General features: G+C 37.3%; 1 protein-coding gene across 2 annotated transcripts; it reads left to right on the top strand.

Moving 5' to 3' along the window:
• The first annotated feature begins 15,552 nt into the window (after positions 1-15,552).
• Positions 15,553-20,593, top strand: LOC135671002 (receptor-like protein EIX2). Of its 2 annotated transcripts, none has more exons than XM_065178823.1 (3): positions 15,553-16,205; positions 16,282-18,660; positions 19,823-20,593. In XM_065178823.1, the coding sequence occupies exons 1-2, from the start codon at positions 16,186-16,188 to the stop codon at positions 18,587-18,589; spliced, it is 2,328 nt and encodes a 775-aa protein (XP_065034895.1). In that variant the 5' UTR covers positions 15,553-16,185; the 3' UTR covers positions 18,590-18,660; positions 19,823-20,593. The 2 variants fall into 2 exon arrangements, with proteins under 2 accessions (XP_065034895.1, XP_065034894.1); XM_065178822.1 differs by having other exon boundaries at positions 15,556-15,902; positions 16,000-18,660.
• Positions 20,594-20,964: the final 371 nt, after the last annotated feature.

Below are 20,964 nucleotides of genomic sequence, written 5' to 3'. Positions count from 1 at the left end.
TAACCTGTATAAATAGGAAGAGAACAGCTTCAATGCAAACAAGCTTCTTCAGTAATTTCTATCTTCTATTCTCCTTTAACATATCCCGTGTATACTCACTTAGATAAAATTTTTGACCAAGGTCGTTTGGATTAAGAGAGAATGAGTTCTTTAAGAGAATCCGGTTAGAGTGAAACTCGGACAAGATTTTGTATGGGCATGATATTACCATGCCTAATAAACGGTCTCTGGGATATTAGATGGATAATAGACTATAGATACTGTTGGGTCCAGCCCATATGTGGGCTTGGACAATTGGGCCTATTGAGCCCAAATCAGTAATTAAGAGAGAAAAGGCAAAATTGGGCAGCGGGCAACGTGTGTGTGCACAGATCAGATTGCGGCGGCGTGCAGAGAAAAGAGGAGAGAGAAATAAAGAGAGAAAGTAAGGTTTCTGAGTTTTCTGCTTGACGATCGGTGGCCAAACGTTGTCAGTTTCGACCCAAATTTTATGTGGAGAATCCTTGCAGCAAACTCTACAATCCTAACGGTGTCAATCTGCAGTTTACCCTCTCTAAGGTACTTTCCTGCGATATCCACTTTATGAGACCTAGAATTCTCTTTGGAGGAGATCCACCTATGTGATGAAGATATGCTATTCTTGAGCCAAGATCTATGTTCTTGATGTTATTCTGATCCTCTAGTTATTCTAGAGAAGACCTACTGTAAACATGTTATCATTATTATTGATAGTGGAAGTTTGAGATGGACTACGGTCCCGTGGTTTTTCTCACATTGGGTTTTCCACGTTAAAAAGATTTGGTCTCACTGTGTGATTGATTATTTGTTCTGTTGTTTATGCTGTGCTGGTTGATATTTTCATTTGGATACCAAGTTAGTATTTTGATGAGGAACCCATTTTGATACACAAAGAGGGAAAGAATTATTCCGCATTAACAGGTTTCTTCCCAACAAGTGGTATCAAAGCATCAGGTTGTTTGGTGCTAGTTTTCTTGTGTGATTGAAATGGAGCAGTCAGATGGTATGATTAAATTGAACTCATCAAATTATTCCACTTGGAGGCGTCTGATGGAAGATTTGCTCTATTGCAAAGATTTGTATAAGCCTATCATGGTTAAAGATAAACCTTTTATTATGGACGATGAAGAATGGGAAGTTCAACATAGAAAAGCTATTGCCTATATTAGAAGATGGATGAATATAAACTTGCATGAGCATATTTCAGATGAAACCAGAGCTGATTTTGTTTGGCAAAGGTTAGAAAGCCTCTTTGCGAAAAAGATAGTGGGAAATAGAATTTCTCTCCTCAGAAGGCTTGTAAATTTGAAGTATAAAGATGATGGTAACATTGTTGAGCATATAAGCCTATTTCAGAGTCTTGCAAACAAGTTGGTTGCTATGAAAATGAATATAGATGATGAGATGCAGGGATTATTACTTCTCAACTCTTTACCAGAAAGTTGGGAAACGTATGTGGTGACTATTTGTAACTCCACGCCAGAGGGGACTCTAACCATAGATATGGTTAAAGACAGTTTGCTAAATGAAGATGCCAGAAGGAAAGAACAGGGTGAATCTTCTTCTGGTGCATTTGTTACTGAAAAACAAGAAAGACGTGGAAGAAGTCATAGTAGAAATCCATATGGTTATAGAGGAAGATCCAAGTCTAGAAGAGATATCAAATGTTTTTACTGTAACAGGTCAGGTCACATGAAGAAAGAGTGTAGGTTTTGGAAGCGAGAACAGAATGAAATGAAGAAAAATAAGAAAGAGATCAATACAGTTGCTGCTGAAGGTAATATCACTATTGTCTATGATGAAGGTTGTGTTAGCCTTGTAGCTCATGACAGTAATTGGGTAATTGACTCTGGTGCTTCATTTCATGTTACTTCTCATGGTGATTTCTTTAGATCTTACACTGCTGGTGATTTTGGTAATGTCAGAATGGGAAACAGTGGTACATCTAAGATTGTGGGTATTGGAGATATTTGCTTGGAGACCAGTATTGGGAGCAAATTGATACTCAAAGATGTAAGGCATGTTCCAGATATTCGTCTTAACTTGATATCTACAGGTAGACTTGATGATGAGGGCTTTGCACATTATTTTGGTGAAAGTATATGGAAACTCACTAAAGGTTCTCTAATTGTGACAAAAGGAAAGAAGATTAACTCTTTTTATGTCATGGAAGCTAAGCTACACAAAAGAGAGATTAATGCAATTCGAAAAGGTAAAAGTATAGATCTTTGGCATAAGAGGCTTGGACATATCAGCGAGAAGGGACTTCAAACTCTTGCTAGAAAGCAGTTCTTACCAGAGTTGCAAGGTACATCTCTTAAATCTTGTGATCATTGCTTAGCTGGAAAAACACATAGAGTTGCATTTCAGACATATCCATCATCTAGAAGATCAGATGTTATTGATTTAGTTCATACTGATGTTTGTACTATGCAAACTAGAACTCTTAGAGGTGCTCTTTATTTTGTTACTTTTATTGATGACCATTCTAGAAAAGTTTGGGCTTTTGCTTTGAAATCTAAAGACCAGGTACTCGATGTTTTCAAGGAGTTTCATGTCAATGTTGAAAGGGAAACTAGCAGAAAGCTAAAGTGTGTTCGATCAGATAATGGTGGCGAATACAAGGGTCCTTTTGAGAATTATTACAGGTTCCATGGTATCAAGCTTGAGAAAACAGTTCCTAAAACTCCTCAGCAGAACGGTGTGGCAGAAAGGATGAACAGAACCATTGAAGAAAGGATTAGGTGTATGCTTTCCCACGCCAAGTTACCAAAGTCATTTTGGGGGGAGGCTATAAGAATTGCAGTTGACCTGATAAATCTTTCTCCATCAATTCCTCTGCAAGGTGATGTTCTAGAGAGAGTATGGAGAGGAAAAGATATATCTTATAATCATTTGAGAGTCTTTGGGTGTAAAGAATTTGTTCATATTCCCAAAGATGAGAGGTCCAAGCTTGATAATAAGGCAAAAGCATGTATCTTTTTGGGATATGGTCATGAAGAGTTTGGGTACAGATTATGGGATCTAGTGAACAAGAAGATTATTAGAAGCAGAGATGTTGTGTTTCTTGAAGACCAATTGTTTGATGATGGTGATAATGTTGAGAAGCCAGAAACCTCTGTTTATATTCCTTGGAGTTTGGGTCCAGTTGCTTCACCGGTAGTTCATGATGATCATGGGGGAGATGAAGAAGAAGATCATAGTGAGAATGTAAGTGATGATACTCCTACAGTTGATGATGCTGAACCAACTGAACAGGAACCTCCACCACATTCCATTGAGAAGATCCCTAGAAAGCGACAACCCTCTACCAGATATCCTCCACATGAGTATGTTATGCTTACTGATGGGGGAGAGCCAGAAACTTACCAAGAAGCTATTCTACATGAGAATAAGAGTGAGTGGGTTAAAACCATGCAAGAAGAGATGAGATCCTTGCTTGAGAACCACACCTATGACTTGGTAAGATTGCCTAAAGAGAAGAAAGCTGTCAAGAATAAGTGGGTTTACAAATTGAAGACTGAAAATAATATCTCACAACAGAGATACAAGGCATGACTAGTTGTGAAAGGATTCGGTCAGAAGCAAGGTATTGACTTTGAAGAAATATTTTCTCCAGTTGTAAAAATGTCCTCTATCCGAGTTGTTCTTGGTTTGGCTGCCCGCTTGAATTTAGAAGTGTTGAATCTCGAATTTTGATGATAAAATCAATTGATGGGTTAATTGATCTAATCCATATTATTGAGTTAAGCGTGCAGGAATAACTACGATAACCAGAAAACATAAAGCAAGGATACCGGAGTCAAGTTCGATGGACGTTTAAGAGTCCGAAGAATTGTCGGAGATGCTGCCGGAACCAACCGAGAAGAAATCGGAAACCTGTCGGAACTTTCGAAAGTTCGCCGAAGAGATCGTCGGAGGTTCACGGAGATCACCGAGAAGGCTCGGCTACTCGTTAAAGTCATCACAAGTTCGGGAGCTCGCTGAAAGTCCGTCGGAAGAAGTTCGTCGGAAAGCTCGCCGAAACAAGACTCGACGTTCGCGGTTGAAAGCTTGCTTAGGATATGTTTTTTGTTATGTAGTTCACTTGTAATTAGGATTAGGATTAAGAGATAATCCTATATCCTGGTTAGGGGCCAACTGGGCCCAAAATCAGATTTGGTTTGGGCTAAAATTAAGCCAAACCAGTGAAATTGGAGAGCCAGGCGGTGGCACCGCCTGGCTGGGCGGTGGCACCGCCCAGCACCCAAGAGCTGGGCGGTGACACCTCCTTGGCTGGGCGGTGGCTCCTCCAGCACCGGAAACCCTAAGAGAATTCAAATTTTGGAGCCCAAAATTTGAATCCTCTTGAGGCCTATAAATACCCCTCAAATCTTAGTTGAGATGACAACTTTTGAGAAGCATTTGATTGAGAGAAAAGTCTTAGAAAGTCTTAGCAAGTCTTGTTTTCAATTTGCTAGAGAGTTCTCCTCCTTCTTTCTCATTGAAAATCTGTAAGAGGTTGAGCTGCTTGTAAAAGGTTGTAAGAGGGGTATTTACCCTTCCATTTTAAGGGATTTGCTAGTGGAAGGTGGGAGCCTCATCGAAGAGGGGCCTCGCAAGTGGAGTAGGTCATTTGACCGAACCACTCTAAAATCGGCGTAATCTCTGGTTTGCATTTTATCCTTGTCATTTACATTACTGTAAATCTTCTTACTGCTTTAGTTCCTTATTACCCTTGCTGCGCAACTTTGCAAATACGCTTTTAAGTTAAGCATTTCCCTTTTACTGCTTTATTTTCTCATTACATTTACTGCACAATCTTGCGAATACGATTTCTTAAGCATTTCCCTCTTACTGTCAAGCATTTCCCAATTACGATTTCTTATTGTATGAAAGATTTGTCTAAAACCGAAGTTTTAATCCGTTGCACTAATTCACCCCCCCCCTCTTAGTGCCGCTCCGATCCTAACAAGTGGTATCAGAGCGAGGTTATCTCTCATATTTGGTTTAATACCCAAGAGAGATGGCTTACTCCGGCATGCAAGAGGGCCATTCTATTGCACGACCACCTTTGTTTAATGGGTCGGATTACACATATTGGAAGACTCGCATGAGGATCTTCCTTATTTCTATGGACTTTGAGCTTTGGTCTATTGTCGAGAATGGATTTCAAAAATCTTCTCTTCCGATGAGCGAATGGAATGAATCGGAGAAGAAGGTTTTTGCTTTAAATGCAAAGGCTATGAATGCCTTGTTTTGTGCACTAGACAAAAACGAATTTAATCGTGTTTCAATGTGTAATTCGGCTTTTGATATTTGGAGAACTCTTGAGGTCATTCATGAAGGCACTAGCCGAGTGAAAGAGTCCAAAATCAACATCCTTGTGCACTCTTACGAACTTTTCCGAATGAAACCAAGTGAGTCCATCGGAGACATGTACACCCGGTTTACGGATGTCATCAATGGACTCAAAGCTCTTGGTAAAGATTTTACTAACTTTGAACTAGTAACTAAAATCTTAAGATCCCTCCCTAAAAGTTGGGATCCAAAAGTTACGGCCATTCAAGAGGCCAAAGACCTTAAAGCATTCCCTCTTGAAGAACTCATTGGGTCTCTAATGACCTACGAAATGACATGTCAAGCTCATGACGAGCTCGAGAACCCCCTTCCAAAAAACAGGAAGGATATGGCACTCAAATCACAAGAAGACTTGAAAGGAACATCAAGTGATGAGGACAGTGACAATGACATTGCACTTTTGACTCAAAAATTTAAAAAATATTTAAGAAAGAACAAATTTAAAAATAATACAAAAAATAAATTTGAACAAAAGAAGGACCAAGTGATTTGCTATGAATGCAAAAAACCGGGACACTACAAGAACGATTGTCCTCAAGCCAAAAAGAGAACATCAAAGAAGAAGGCGTTCAAGGCAACGTGGGATGATTCAAGCGCATCCGAAGAAGAGGAGTCCAACACCGAGCAAGTTGCTCATTACGCGCTAATGGCTTTAGGAGAAGAGGTATGTGATTTATTTAATGAAGATTTATCTTTTGAAGAACTATCTATCGCTTTTCATGAATTATTTGATTAATGTAGAACTGTTAGCAAGAAGTTAAGTATCTTAAAGAAAGAGCATGCTTTGCTACAAGATAAGTTTGATAGTCTTCAAACTCCTCCATGCTCTAAGTGTGAGCATTTAGAAGCAATAAAAAATGAAAATTTACTTCTTAAGGAAACCTTAAACAAGTTTAAGGTTGGTAGCAAAGGATTAGATATGATCCTTGCACACAAGGGTCACGTTCCTAAGAGAAGTGGAATCGGATTTGTGAGAAGTTCTCACCAAAATCCAACCACTTTCATTAAAGGTCCTATCCTACATGTTCAACACCAAAGAAGTTGCAACTTTTGTTGCAAATATGGACATAAAACTTATCAATGTCCATTAAAGGAACCATGACCAAGTCTATGCAACATGATAAACAAGGTAGATTAATTTTTGAGGCACCCAAAAGTAAATGGGTACCTAAAAATAATTCCTTCTTGTAGAAACATACACCATCACATGCTAGGAGCAAGAGATGGTACCTTGATAGTGGATGCTCAAGGCATATGACCGGAGATCCATCCCAATTCTCCAAGCTCACTAGCATAGACGAAGGCTATGTCACCTTCGGAGACAACAACAAAGGCAAAATCATTGGCAAGGGAACCATAGGTAACAAATCAAATTTTTCTATTGATGATGTATTACTAGTTGATGGATTGAAACATAATTTATTGAGCATTAGTCAATTATGCGATAAAGGTTATATCGTTAGATTTGAATCAAATATGTGTATTATTGAAAAACCAAATCATAACATGACTATGATTGCATTAAAACAAAATAATGTCTATACCATCAATCTTGATGAACTAAGTAATGATATGTGTTTCTCCGCCGTAAATGATGATGCTTGGCTTTGGCATAGGAGATTAGGCCATGCAAGCATGAAAACAATATCTAAAATCTTATCTCAAGAATTAGTACGAGGGATTCCGAATATAAAGTTTATTAAGGATAAGGTATGCGATGCATGTCAACTAGGCAAACAAATAAAAACAAGCTTCAAACCAAAAAATCAAATTAGCACCACTAGACCGTTACAATTGATTCATTTGGACTTATTTGGACCAATTGATACAACAAGTCTAGGTGGAAGCAAATATGCTTTTGTGATTATGGATGACTACTCTAGATACACTTGGACCTATTTCTTAGCTCACAAAAGTGATTGCTTCAAGTGCTTCTCTAAATTTTGTAAACTCACTCAAAACGAAAAAGGTTTCATGATTTCATCAATTCGGAGTGATCACGGTGGCGAATTTCAAAACCGTGACTTTCAAAATTTCTGTGAAGTTAATGGATACAATCACAACTTCTCCACTCCGAGGAATCCCCAACAAAATGGAGTAGTTGAAAGAAAAAATAGAAACCTACAAGAAATGGCAAGAACTATGTTAAATGAACATAGTTTACCTAAGTATTTTTGGGCCGAAGCCGTAAATACGGCTTGCTACATCATGAATAGAGTCCTAATAAGACCATCCTTATCAAAAACTCCCTATGAATTGTGGAATAACAAAAAACTAAATATTTCCTATTTTAAAGTTTTCGGTTGTAAATGCTTTATTTTGAATGAAAGGGATGTCTTAGGAAAATTTGATGCTAAATCCGATGAAGGCATCTTTCTTGGTTACTCTTCCGTTTCTAAAGCTTTTCGGGTTTTTAACAAACGAACGTTAGTTATAGAAGAGTCTATTCATGTAGTTTTTAATGAAATTTCTAATTTAAAGAAAAATGATTTTGATGATGATCTTGGTTTTGATAATTTGAATTTAAATGAACCTCCTCCTCAAAATAGCAACTTGGATGCACCTTCTTCCGAAATTTCCTTACCCAAGGAATGGAAGTATATAGATGCTCATCCAAAGGAGCTAATTATAGGAGATACATCAAAAGGGGTTCAAACTCGTTCCTCTTTTAAGAATTTTTGTGCTAATGCCGCCTTCCTTTCTCAAATTGAACCTAAATGCATTGACGAGGCCATAAAAGATGATTTTTGGGTTATTGCAATGCAAGAGGAATTGAATCAATTTGAGAGGAATAAGGTATGGAAGCTTGTTCCTAGACCTAGTGACCATTTAGTCATTGGTACTAAATGGGTCTTTAGAAACAAGCAAGACGAAAATGGTATCGTGGTTAGAAACAAGGCTAGATTAGTGGCCAAAGGTTTCAACCAAGAAGAAGGTATCGATTACGAAGAAACCTTCGCTCCCGTGGCTCGATTAGAAGCCATAAGGATGCTCCTTGCCTATGCTAGTAGTAATAATTTTAAACTTTTTCAAATGGATGTCAAAGTGCTTTCTTGAATGGTTTTATTTCCGAAGAAGTATATGTCGAACAACCTCCCGGATTTGAAAATTCTCTTCTTCCTAATCATGTATTCAAATTGACTAAGGCCCTCTATGGCTTGAAACAAGCTCCTAGAGCTTGGTATGAAAGGCTTAGTTCCTTTCTTATTTTAAATAATTTTACTAAAGGCAAGGTTGATACTACACTGTTTATTAAATATTTTGAAAGTAATTTTCTTATTGTGCAAATTTATGTTGACAATATTATTTTTGGCTCTTCGGATGAATCACTATGTGAATCATTTGCCAAATATATGAGTCTTGAATTTGAAATGAGTTTAATGGGTGAATTAACTTTCTTTTTGGGATTACAAATCAAACAACTTAGTGATGGTATATTTCTTAACCAATCTAAATATACATTAGAATTGTTAAAATGATTTAACATGGATAATTCAAAAGCAATAAACACCCCTATGAGTACTGCGACTAAGTTAGATATGGATGAAAATAGTGAAAATTTCGATCAAAAAACATATAGGGGAATGATAGGTAGTCTACTCTACCTCACCGCGACTAGACCGGATATTATGTTTAGTGTAGGACTTTGCGCTAGGTTTCAATCTAATCCTAAATTATCTCATCTTAAGAGTGTTAAAAGAATATTTATGTATCTTAAAGGAACTCCAAATTTAGGATTGTGGTATCCAAAATCTGAAAAATTCGATCTAATAGCTTATGCAGATGCCGATTTTGGCGGATGCAGGATAGATAGAAAAAGTACATCCGGAACATGCCAATTTCTAGGACATGCACTTGTTTCTTGGACTTCCAAGAAACAAAATTCAGTTGCACTATCTACGGCGGAAGCCGAATACATTGCTGCAAGTGCATGTGTTGCACAAGTTATTTGGATGAAAAATACATTAGAAGACTATGGAATTCACTTTAAAAATATTCCCATAAAATGTGATAATACTAGTGCCATATGTCTTACTAAAAATCCAATTCAACACTCTAGAACTAAGCACATCGACATTAGGCATCATTTCATACGCGATCATGTCCTTAACAATGATGTTGTTCTAGAATTCATTGACACAAAGCATCAATTAGCAGATATATTTACAAAAGCTTTGAACGAAGACCAATTTGAATTCATTAGAAGGGAATTAGGTATGTTAAATTGTCCCAATGAATAAATGTGTTTGAATGGATTTTCCGTAAAGTTTTTCATTCTCTCTCCGTTCCTCGGTGAATCTAATCCTTCTTCTTCGATTCTAAATGACTTGTTAAATTATCTTAACCTATCTTGAGTCAAACACCACTTCCATCTTGATCAAGATTAATGATTTTATGAATCTCGAAATTGATTTTGATGGTTTGATTATGAGTTTCAAGTTGACGAATTAAATTTGAATGGATTTATGATCTTGACTTATTGGAGTTATTTCTTGAAATTCTTGTTTCAATCATAATCTCTTCCTTGTGCACCTACAATGTTTGTTAGAAGAGATTTGATAAAATGGATAAATGCTGAATTTTCCTTTAAAGATGAACTCTGTGTTAATATTTCAGCATACTTAATTTTGGAGGATGATTTCTTTTTGTATATACCATGCTAAATTTCTGATGCTTCAAGTCTCATTCCCTTTTTGTTGATGACAAAGGGGGAGAAGTGATGACTTATATCATTTCGATAGCATGACTAAATGAAAATATCTTATGCGCATCGATAGCATGAATTACAAAAGCTTATGTGATATGAATGTCTTATATGTCTTATCCTTGAGAATATCACAAAATTAATTGATCATGCCTTACATCTATGAAATTTATGTCTTATCATTTGACTTGTGATTTTCATCGAAGTTTCGTGCTTACTATTGTTTAATGAAAATTACGATAAGCTCTACGGGTTATGCTTGAATCCAATGGGATGGAATTCAAGTGTTTTCTATCTTCTCATAATATGGCATATAGATAGGGGGAGTTATGTTTGGCTCCGTCATCAATTGATTGTCATCATCAAAAAGGGGGAGATTGTTGAATCTCGGATTTTGATGATAAAATCAATTGATGGGTTAATTGATCTAATCCATATTATTGAGTTAAGCGTGCAGGATTAACTACGATAACCAGAAAACATAAAGCAAGGATACCGGAGTCAAGTTCGATGGACGTTTAAGAGTCCGAAGAATCGTCGGAGATGCTGCCGGAACCAACCGAGAAGAAATCGGGAACCTGTCAGAACTTTCGGAAGTTCACCGAAGAGATCGTCGGAGGTTCACGGAGATCACCGAGAAGGCTCGGCTACTCGTTAAAGTCATCACAAGTTCGGGAGCTCGCTGAAAGTCCGTCGGAAGAAGTTCGTCGGAAAGCTCGCCGAAACAAGACTCGACGTTCGCGGTTGAAAGCTTGCTTAGGATATGTTTTTTGTTATGTAGTTCACTTGTAATTAGGATTAGGATTAAGAGATAATCCTATATCCTGGTTAGGGGCCAATTGGGCCCAAAATCAAATTTGGTTTGGGCTAAAATTAAGCCAAACCAGTGAAATTGGAGAGCCAGGCGGTGGCACCGCCTGGCTGGGCGATGACACCTCCTTGGCTGGGCGGTTGCACCGTCCAGCACCCGAGCGCTGGGCGGTGGCTCCTCCAGCACCGGGAACCCTAAGAGAATTCAAATTTTGGAGCCCAAAATTTGAATTCTCTTGAGGCCTATAAATACCCCTCAAATCTCAGCTGAGATGACAACTTTTGAGAAGCATTTGATTGAGAGAAAAGTCTTAGAAAGTCTTAGCAAGTCTTGTTTTCAATTTGCTAGAGAGTTCTCCTCCTTCTTTCTCATTGAAAATCTGTAAGAGGTTGAGCTGCTTGTAAAAGGTTGTAAGAGGGGTATTTACCCTTCCATTTCAAGGGATTTGCTAGTGGAAGGTGGGAGCCTCATCGAAGAGGGGCCTCGCAAGTGGAGTAGGTCATTTGACCGAACCACTCTAAAATCGGCATAATCTCTGGTTTGCATTTTATTCTTGTCATTTACATTACTGTAAATCTTCTTACTGCTTTAGTTCCTTATTACCCTTGCTGCGCAACTTTGCAAATACGCTTTTAAGTTAAGCATTTCCCTTTTACTGCTTTATTTTCTCATTACATTTACTGCACAATCTTGCGAATACGATTTCTTAAGCATTTCCCTCTTACTGTCAAGCATTTCCCAATTACGATTTCTTATTGTACGAAAGATTTGTCTAAAACCGAAGTTTTAATCCGTTGCACTAATTCACCCCCCCCCCCCTCTTAGTGCCGCTCCGATCCTAACAAGAAGTTGAGCAACTTGATGTAAAAACAACATTTCTTCATGGTGACTTAGAAGAAGAAATTTACATGGAGCAACCAGAAGGTTTCAAAGTCAAGGGAAAAGAAAATCTAGTATGTAAGCTTAGGAAAAACTTATATGGACTCAAACAAGCACCTAGACAGTGGTACAAGAAGTTTGATTCCTTTATGATGAGCCAAGGGTATGATAGAACCACATCTGATCATTGTTTATTTATGAAGAAATTTTCAGATGATGATTTTATTATTTTACTGCTATATGTTGATGATATGTTGATTGTTGGCCATGATGTTGGAAAAATTAGAAATCTTAAAAGAGAGCTAAGTAAGTCTTTTGCTATAAAAGACTTGGGATCGGTGAAACAAATACTTGGCATGAAGATTCTTCGTGATAGGAAGAAAAGGAAGATTTGGCTATCTCAGGAGACTTACATTGAAAAGGTTCTTGAAAGATTCAATATGAGTAAAGCCAAAGCAGTTTGTTCTCCACTTGCAGGTCATTTCAAGCTTAGTTCGAAACAATGGCCTACAAGTGAGAAAGAAAAAGAAGAAATATCTAAAGTGGCTTACTCATCTGCAGTAGGCAGTTTGATGTATGCTATGGTTTGTACTAGGCCAGATATAGCTCATGCAGTTGGAGTTGTTAGCCGATTTCTCTCAAATCTTGGAAAGGAACATTGGGCAGTAGTGAAATGGATATTAAGATATCTAAGAGGTACTTCCAGGTTGTGTTTATGTTTTGGTGATGATGAACCTATGTTAGAAGGTTACACAGATGCAGACATGGCAGGTGATACTGATTCCAGGAAGTCCACTTCAGGATTCTTGATGACATTTGCAGGAGGAGCAGTCTCTTGGCAGTCTAAGTTACAGAAGTGTGTTTCTCTATCAACCACAAAAGCAGAATACATAGCAGTTACTGAAGCCTGCAAGGAAGCTTTATGGATGAAAAAGTTTCTACAGGAATTGGGCTTGAAACAGGAAGGATATACTGTTTACTGTGACAGTCAGCGCTATTCACCTCTCCAAGAATTCAACATACCATTCTAGATCCAAGCATATTGATGTGAGATATCACTGGATTCGTGATGTGCTTGAGATAAAAGAATTACAGTTGGAAAAGGTGCATACCAATGATAATGGTTCAGATATGTTAACAAAGTCTTTGCCTAAGGAGAAGCTTGAAGCATGTAGGCGAAGAGCGGGCTTGGTACAGCCCACCATATGAGCTGGAGGGGGAGAATTGTTGGGTCTAGCCCATATATGGGCTTGGACAATTGGGCCTATTGAGCCCAAATCGAGAAAGGGCAAAATTGGGCAGCGGTCAACGAGTGTGTGCACAGATCAGATTGCAGCGTGCGGCAGCGTGCAGAGAAAAGAGGAGAGAGAAATAGAGAGAGAAAGTAAGGTTTCTGAGTTTTTTGCTTAACGATCGGTGGCCAAACGTTGTCAGTTTCGGCCTAAATTTTATGTGGAGAATCCTTGCAGCAAACTCTACAATCCTAACGGTTTGATCTGCAGTTTACCCTCTCTAAGGTACTTTCCTGCGATATCCACTTTGTGAGATCTAGAATTCTCTTTGGAGGAGATCCACCTATGTGATGAAGATATGCTATTCTTGAGCCAAGATCTATGTTCTTGATGTTATTCTGATCCTCTAGTTATTCTAGAGAAGACTTACTGTAAACCTGTTATCATTATTATTGATAGTGGAAGTTTGAGGTGGACTATGGTCCCGTGGTTTTTCCCACATTGGGTTTTCCACGTTAAAAAGATTTGGTATCACTATGCGATTGATTATTTGTTTTGTTGTTTATGCTGTGCTGGTTGATATTTTCATTTGGATACCAAGTTAGTATTTTGATGAGGAACCCATTTTGATACACAAAGAGGGAAAGAATTATTCCGCATTAACAGGTTTCTTCCCAACAGATACATGGTAATTATAGACAGACAAATCTGATGGATTAGATCTCCTATACTGTCTAAGGACTATGACGTAGTAGCTTAATACATCCATAGTCGATGAGTTTAGTGATAATAATTCAATATGTTAAAAGGAGTTTTGATAAAAGTGACTCACGGCCAACTCAGCAACGAACCTAGAGGGTCACAAACATATGATAGGTATTGCGACAAATAAAGGTTCAGATATGAGATATCCGTCAAAGCCATTATCTTATTGGATATCTAGTAAGCCCTTGAATTATTAGATCTTATGGATAAGAGCCAATAAGAGATTATTGGGTAGAGATTCACAAATCCAATAAGCTTAGGTAGTTGGAATTAAGTACCCAATAGGGAATGATCCATTAGGGTTAAGTTGATAGGGACCTCTATAAATAGGAGGGAACCAAAGGGGCATAAGCTAGACTCTTTTTAACTGCCAACTCCTATTCTCCTCCCTCCCTCTCCTCCTTGGCTGATAGCTCTAATTTGGGATGTGTGAAAACAAGAAGGACCGACCCCTTTTTGATCACATGGTGCGCATGGAGAGAAATATCGTGTAGTGATTTGAGCAGTATATTCGTCTCATCTACCGTGTAGATAATCACTAGAGAGGAGGATAGTTGACATTCTTCATCCACTCCTGTAAATCTAAGATTTTATAAGGATATACGATCTCCCTAGGTAACAAATCTATCTTGACATGCACAGTTTTCGCTTTGCGTTTTCATTTTTACACACCAATCTTCATATGATGACGAAACATTTTTTTAGAAAATCTATGAATTTTATTTTTTATTCTTCCACTATGTATATGTTGCTCTATTTAGGTTTCCCAACATCATCCACCCCCGTCTCTCTCTCTCTTTCTACAAACCTAACATAAAATTTTTTACAAATCATATCCAAATTCTAAGATTCACAATTAGGTTCTTAGCACTAAACTTCTAATATAAAATTAGTTTATATAAAAAAATTATTAAATAAAATTTTATATTAAAGTAATAAAAATAAATATCATAAATAAATTTAAAATAAAATATATTACACTCCCTCCAAAATAAAACTTAGTCCTCTAAATTATCATAACTCAATCAATGAAAAGATGGGGTTAAGTCTTCTTTGTTTCCTCTTCTCTAAAATAGTTTTTTTTCATACCCTCCAAATCACTTTAACTAAATGAATGATATAATTTCTAAAGTTGTTTTTATCTCATCAATGAAGTTAGCTCTTTCATATAAGATAAATCTGTTATCTATCAAAATTAATACATTTTCGATGATATGGGAGGAATTAGGTATATACCTTCTAATTATTGATATATGAAATACATTATTAATGTGAGATAAGAATGGTGGCAAGATAATTTTATAAACAACAAATTGAATCCTTTCAACTATTTTAAAAGGTTTAATAAATCTAAGGATTAACTTTTTTTTTTTTTTTATGATTCCGAATAACTTTGTCTTTTTTTATAACTTAGAATGTTATCTTTATATTTTGTCCGGTACTAACAGTTTTTTATCATGAAAATTCTTCTCAATATATAAATGTTTTACACTTTCTCCCATATAAAATTTCATAAAGAATCATCCATATAATTAAATAATTATTATTATCATAAATAAATTGAATTACAATATAATTTCTCGATCTTTCACTCTTCTTGGACACACAAGAAGACGAGGTTGATGGTAATGGAGTAAGGAAAGCACTGATCATCGTGGTTTTATTTCCCCCTTTCGCAGCCACAAAAGAGGAAGACGGTGGAGGGTGCCAAATCACAGGAACGAGAAAGTTCCACGAAAGAATTCAGTGAGGCAGGAGATAGGCACCGATCTTTTGACCCCTGCAAAGACGTGGACAAGATTCCACCTTCTGACTTGACTTGACTTGACTCCGCCAAAGATGGCTGCTTTCCTCCTTCACCGAAAAGAAGGAAATGGGAACCACGAGAGCACGCAAGTCATCTACCTAACCCCGACACCGAAGTCCAGTCAACCCTCACTAGCTCTTATTCCCCACTGCTCCCTCCACCTGCTCCGACGACCGACGGGGTTAGAATAGGGGTCAAGCGGGAGTCCACAAAATAGCTTTAGCGGTCGATGACGGGCTTCCACGATAAGATCTACACGTTCTCCGATCAAGTCGCCAGGTCAAGTCAATGTAATCATCACCTCCACCTTCGCCCTGTTCTTCTAATTGAGGCGGCAAGGAGAAGGTAGGGCGGGAGATCAAACTGCTCGCCATGGCTTTCACCCTATTCTTCTCATCATCGTTATTCTACCTTTTGGGCATCCTCCTTCTCCACGGGGCAGCGGTGGCACGAGGGTGTTTTAGCATGGAGAGGGAGGCGCTGCTGGACTTCAAAGCTGGTGTCAGAGACACCCGCAACCGGCTATCTTCTTGGACAGGCCACCACTGTTGCACATGGAAGGGAGTGGCCTGCGACACCACCACTGGCCACGTCGTCATGCTGGACCTCCGAAACACAAATTTTACAGATGATTGGGCATATTACGCGGTGAGGGGATGATGAACTCGTCATTACTTGATTTATCTCATCTGAAGCACTTGGATCTTAGCTTCAATAATTTCAGCGGGATCCGCATGCCGGAATTCATCGGCTCCTTCAAGAAACTGAGATACCTCAATCTATCTTCTACAAAATTCATGGGAGGAATACCTGCTCGGCTGGGGAACCTTTCGAGCCTCTACGTTCTTGATCTAAGAGCTGCTTTACGTTTTGCACCCCTTGTTGACAACCTCGACTGGCTCTCCCATCTTACCTCCCTGAAGCACCTGGACTTGAGCGGGTTGAAGCTAACCGATGTCCCAGATTGGTTCTCATCGGTGAACATGCTGCCTTCCCTCCAAGTGTTAAGTATGTCTTCCGTTGGTCTCAACACAATCCCAGCATCTGTTGTCCACGTCAACTTCACCTCCTCTCTTACTGTGCTTGATCTCTCCTTCAATAATTTCAACTCCATCTTACCCAAATGGTTGGGGAATATTAGTAGTCTTACCCATCTTGATCTCCATTATTCTGGGTTCTATGGCGTTATTCCTGATGCAATTGGAGACTTGGGCAGACTGAAAGAATTACATATGCCGGGCAACCAATTGACAGGAAATTTGAGCGGTTGGTTGGAGCAAATGACGAATCTCATCATTTTGGATCTCCGATCTAATTTATTCAACGGTTCCATGCCTTCCTCCTCCGTTGGTATGTTGTCTAATCTCACTGAATTGTATCTCGGTGGAAATTCTCTCGAAGGTGTTATTTCAGAAGTTCATTTTGAGAATCTTACGAGATTGCAAGTATTAGACTTGCATGACAACTCCATCACCATATCAATTGGCCAGAGTTGGGTCCCCCCTTTCCAACTCACATATGTAGATTTAACCAAATGTCAGTTGGGACCTCAATTTCCAGAATGGTTGCAGTTCCAAACACAGATCGAAGAATTACATTTGGCAGACTGTAAAATTGCAGGGACAATGCCCGCTTGGTTTTGGAATATTTCATCTTCTACCATCATATTTTTAGACCTTTCCAACAACCAAATTAGAGGCAAGCTGTCATCTTCTTTAAAGTTCACCAAGTTGGAAAGATTACATTTGGAATCCAACAGATTTGAAGGTCCATTGCCAACGATGCTACCGTCTACACTTGATACTCTATACCTCTCCAATAATTCCTTTACAGGGCAATTGCCGATATGGCCCCATGTTAGATTTGTGTCAATCTCAGATAACATGCTTGACGGTGGCTTATCTTCATCAATCTGCCAATGGACATATCTCGAATACCTTGACCTTTCGAATAACAAATTACTTGGTGAGATCCCTTATTGTCTGGGAAAATCATTACAAAATCTTCAGTTCTTAGATTTGGGCAACAACCACTTGTCGGGTGAAATTCCACACACAATCGATTTTTTAAGTAGGCTTTGGTATTTGCAACTGAAAAATAATAGTTTTTCGGGTGAGCTTCCTTTCTCATTGAAAAATTGTATAGAGTTACAATTTCTTGATTTGGCTCAAAATAATTTTGTCGGAAGTATAACGCTATGGATGGGAGATAATCTACAACAACTGATAGTGCTTCGTCTCCGTTCAAATATGTTTTCAGGAATTGTTCCTTGGCAACTTGCTAGATTTGAACAGCTTCAAATATTGGATCTTGCCAATAACAACTTCTCTGGTTCAATACCTCACAACATTGGTAATTTAAGTACCATGAGATTGACATCACAATATTATGCATTTTGTTCTTATGAATCAGATGTCTTTACAAAGGGACAAGATCTTCGTTATTTAAAATGCAGCATAACTCTTATGAAAAGTTTGGATCTTTCAAACAATAGTCTAACCGGAGAGATACCAAATGGAATTGGAGACCTTGCAGGACTCAAGAACTTAAATTTGTCAAGAAATCATTTACAAGGGAAAATCCCTTGGGAGATAGGAGGAATGAAATCATTAGAATCCCTTGATCTATCGATAAATGACCTTTCTGGTAGCATTCCCCAGAGCTTATCAGCTTTATATTTCTTGAGCTATTTGAATTTGTCGTATAATAATCTTTCGGGAATGATACCATCTGGTAATCAACTCCAAACCTTTATTGATCCATCCATCTATATGGGCAATGCTGACTTATGTGGACCACCAATTTCGAAAGGTTGTTTTAATAATAAAACAACTCAAAATATTATACAAGAGTACAAGAAGGAGATTCCCCCGTGGCTATGGTTCTATATCAGCATGGTACTAGGATATGTGATGGGATTTTGGACCTTTTATGGTATTCTCCTCCTCAAAGACGCATGGAGGCATGCTTATTTCCATATGATTGATGATATGTATGATTGGTTCCGGGTACAATGGTATTTAATCTTTTGATGATTGTTTAGACTTAAATCCAAACATTTCTACTGTGGACGATCCAAGGCTTTACGGTAGATTGGGAGAAGGTATGTCGCCACTCTACTTTTTATTTATATGGTATTTTGGATAAGTAGATACTGATTGTGATTAATGAAAAAAGAATTTGTGTTCTTGATATAAGAAAAGATGAACTGCTATATTTATGGTGTTTGAAGATAGGTATTGATCAATTTCTATGTAATGTGGTTGCTTAAAGTCTTTTTCTATTTGAGGCTTGCATAATTATAACATGATGCAAGAGTTGGCTCATAGTTTTAAAGTAGAGAAATATTAGAAAAAGAAGAGAACATACAACCAAGTCTTCCGGATGAAGATATAAGTATGTTGTGGACTTAGAGAAAAGATAGTCATTCTCGGATAAGAAAGAAAATATTATAATTATTTATTGGATTGGTTTATATTATTTGAATGATTTAGGAAAAGAAGGAGAGTGTTGATCACTATATCAGTTATAATAATATATGATTAAGGAATTATTTTGTCTAACTTGTTTTCCAATTTAATAATATATATTTGCTAATAATGAAGTTATGTGATTTGCAAATGTTAAATTGGCTTTGAAAATAAGCTTGTCAATATTACATTTGTTTAAAATATTTAAAATATTTGATTATTATATTTTCAAATGCTATATTATTGGACATATTTCAAATGATACCTAAGGAGTTATGATGCATCAATATGTTAATTTAAATGATGATTAATTGTTCAATTAGTTAGTTTTAATTTGGATCTTACCAATTGGGGTTATGTATTGCTTAAATTCTTAAACTAGTTTCTTATGGGGTTATATATTATACCTCATGATTCTATGGGATATAATATAGTTATCGCCATAAGATATATGCCCTTTGTTATAGTTATGACTATCGATGAATTTTAGATGTGAAAGCTTAGTTATACTTATACTGATTCATAATTAGTGAACGATAATCTTTGTATTAAAATAAAATATATCCACTTATGTCTTGTTATACAAATGATTTTAAATATTATGTTATATTATGTGCTTGTTATGCTAAAAGTTATGATTTGAAAAGCATGTTTGCTCTTTATTTAAGAATAAAAGAGGGTTTAAAATTGATGTATAGTTTTCTAAAATGCATTTATGACAAGTTTTTCTACTATATGAGTTTTGGTGTTTACTAAGTTGTGGTTGCTCATATCCTTATTGTTAAAATTTTTTAGATGCCTGCGAGTATATTGAATTTGGTTATGTATGGAGGCAACAAATCATCTGTGCAGTATTTGTGAGCATCGACTGTGGCGTCACTCGTGGCTATACGGACTCCGAAACTGGAATACTGTAACAAGTCGATGAAGGATACATCGACACGGGTAGAAACATCAGAATCGCTGAAACGTACATCGACGATCCTACAAAGGTGCAGACGTGGTTGCAGTTTCACAGATCAAAGAATTATATTTGGCAGACAGATCAAAGAATTATATTTGGCAGATTGTAAAGTTGCAGAGACAATGCCTGCTTGGTTTTGGAATATTTCATCTTCTACCATTACAGATTTAGACCTTTCCAACAACCAAATAGGAGGCAAGCTGCCATCTTCTTTGAAGTTCACCAAGTTGGAAAAATTATATTTGGATTCCAGTAGATTTGAAGGTCTATTGCCTACGATGGTACCATCTACACTTGATGCTCTATCTCTCTCCAATAATTCTTTTACAGGGCAATTGCGATATGGCCCTATGTTAGATTTATGTCATTCTCAGATAACATGCTTGATGGTGGCTTATCTTCATCAATTTGCCAATGGAGATATCTCCAAACCCTTCACCTTTAGAACAATAAATTATTTGGTGAGATCTCTTGTTGTGTAGGGGAGTTATTACAAAACCTTTATTACTTAGATTTGGGCAACAACCACCTGTCGGGTGAAATTCCACATACGATCATTGAAAAATTGTATAGAGTTACAGTTTCTTGATCTCTCAAAATAATCTTTTCGGAAGTATAACGTTATGGATGGGAGAAAATCTATAACAACTGGTAGTGCTTCATTTACGTTCAAATATATTTTCTAGAGTTGTTCCCCGCGACTTGCGAGATTTAAACGACTTCAAATATTGGATCTTACGGATAATTAGTTCAATACCTCACAACATTGATAATTTAAGTACCATGAGATCGACATCACAATATTATACATTTTGTTCTTATGAATCAAATTGCTTTACAAAGGGACACGATCTTTGTTATTTAAAATGTAGCATGCAACTTATGAAAAGTTTGGATCTTTCAAACAATAGTCTAACCGAAGAGATACCAAAAGGAATTGGAGACTTTGCAGGACTTAAGAACTTAAATTTAT

This window comes from Musa acuminata, unplaced genomic scaffold (genome assembly GCF_036884655.1).
Source record: "Musa acuminata AAA Group cultivar baxijiao unplaced genomic scaffold, Cavendish_Baxijiao_AAA HiC_scaffold_1137, whole genome shotgun sequence".
Taxonomy (NCBI): domain Eukaryota; kingdom Viridiplantae; phylum Streptophyta; class Magnoliopsida; order Zingiberales; family Musaceae; genus Musa; species Musa acuminata.
Note: the sequence above shows the minus strand (reverse complement) of the source record. Positions and strands in the feature narration are given on the sequence as shown.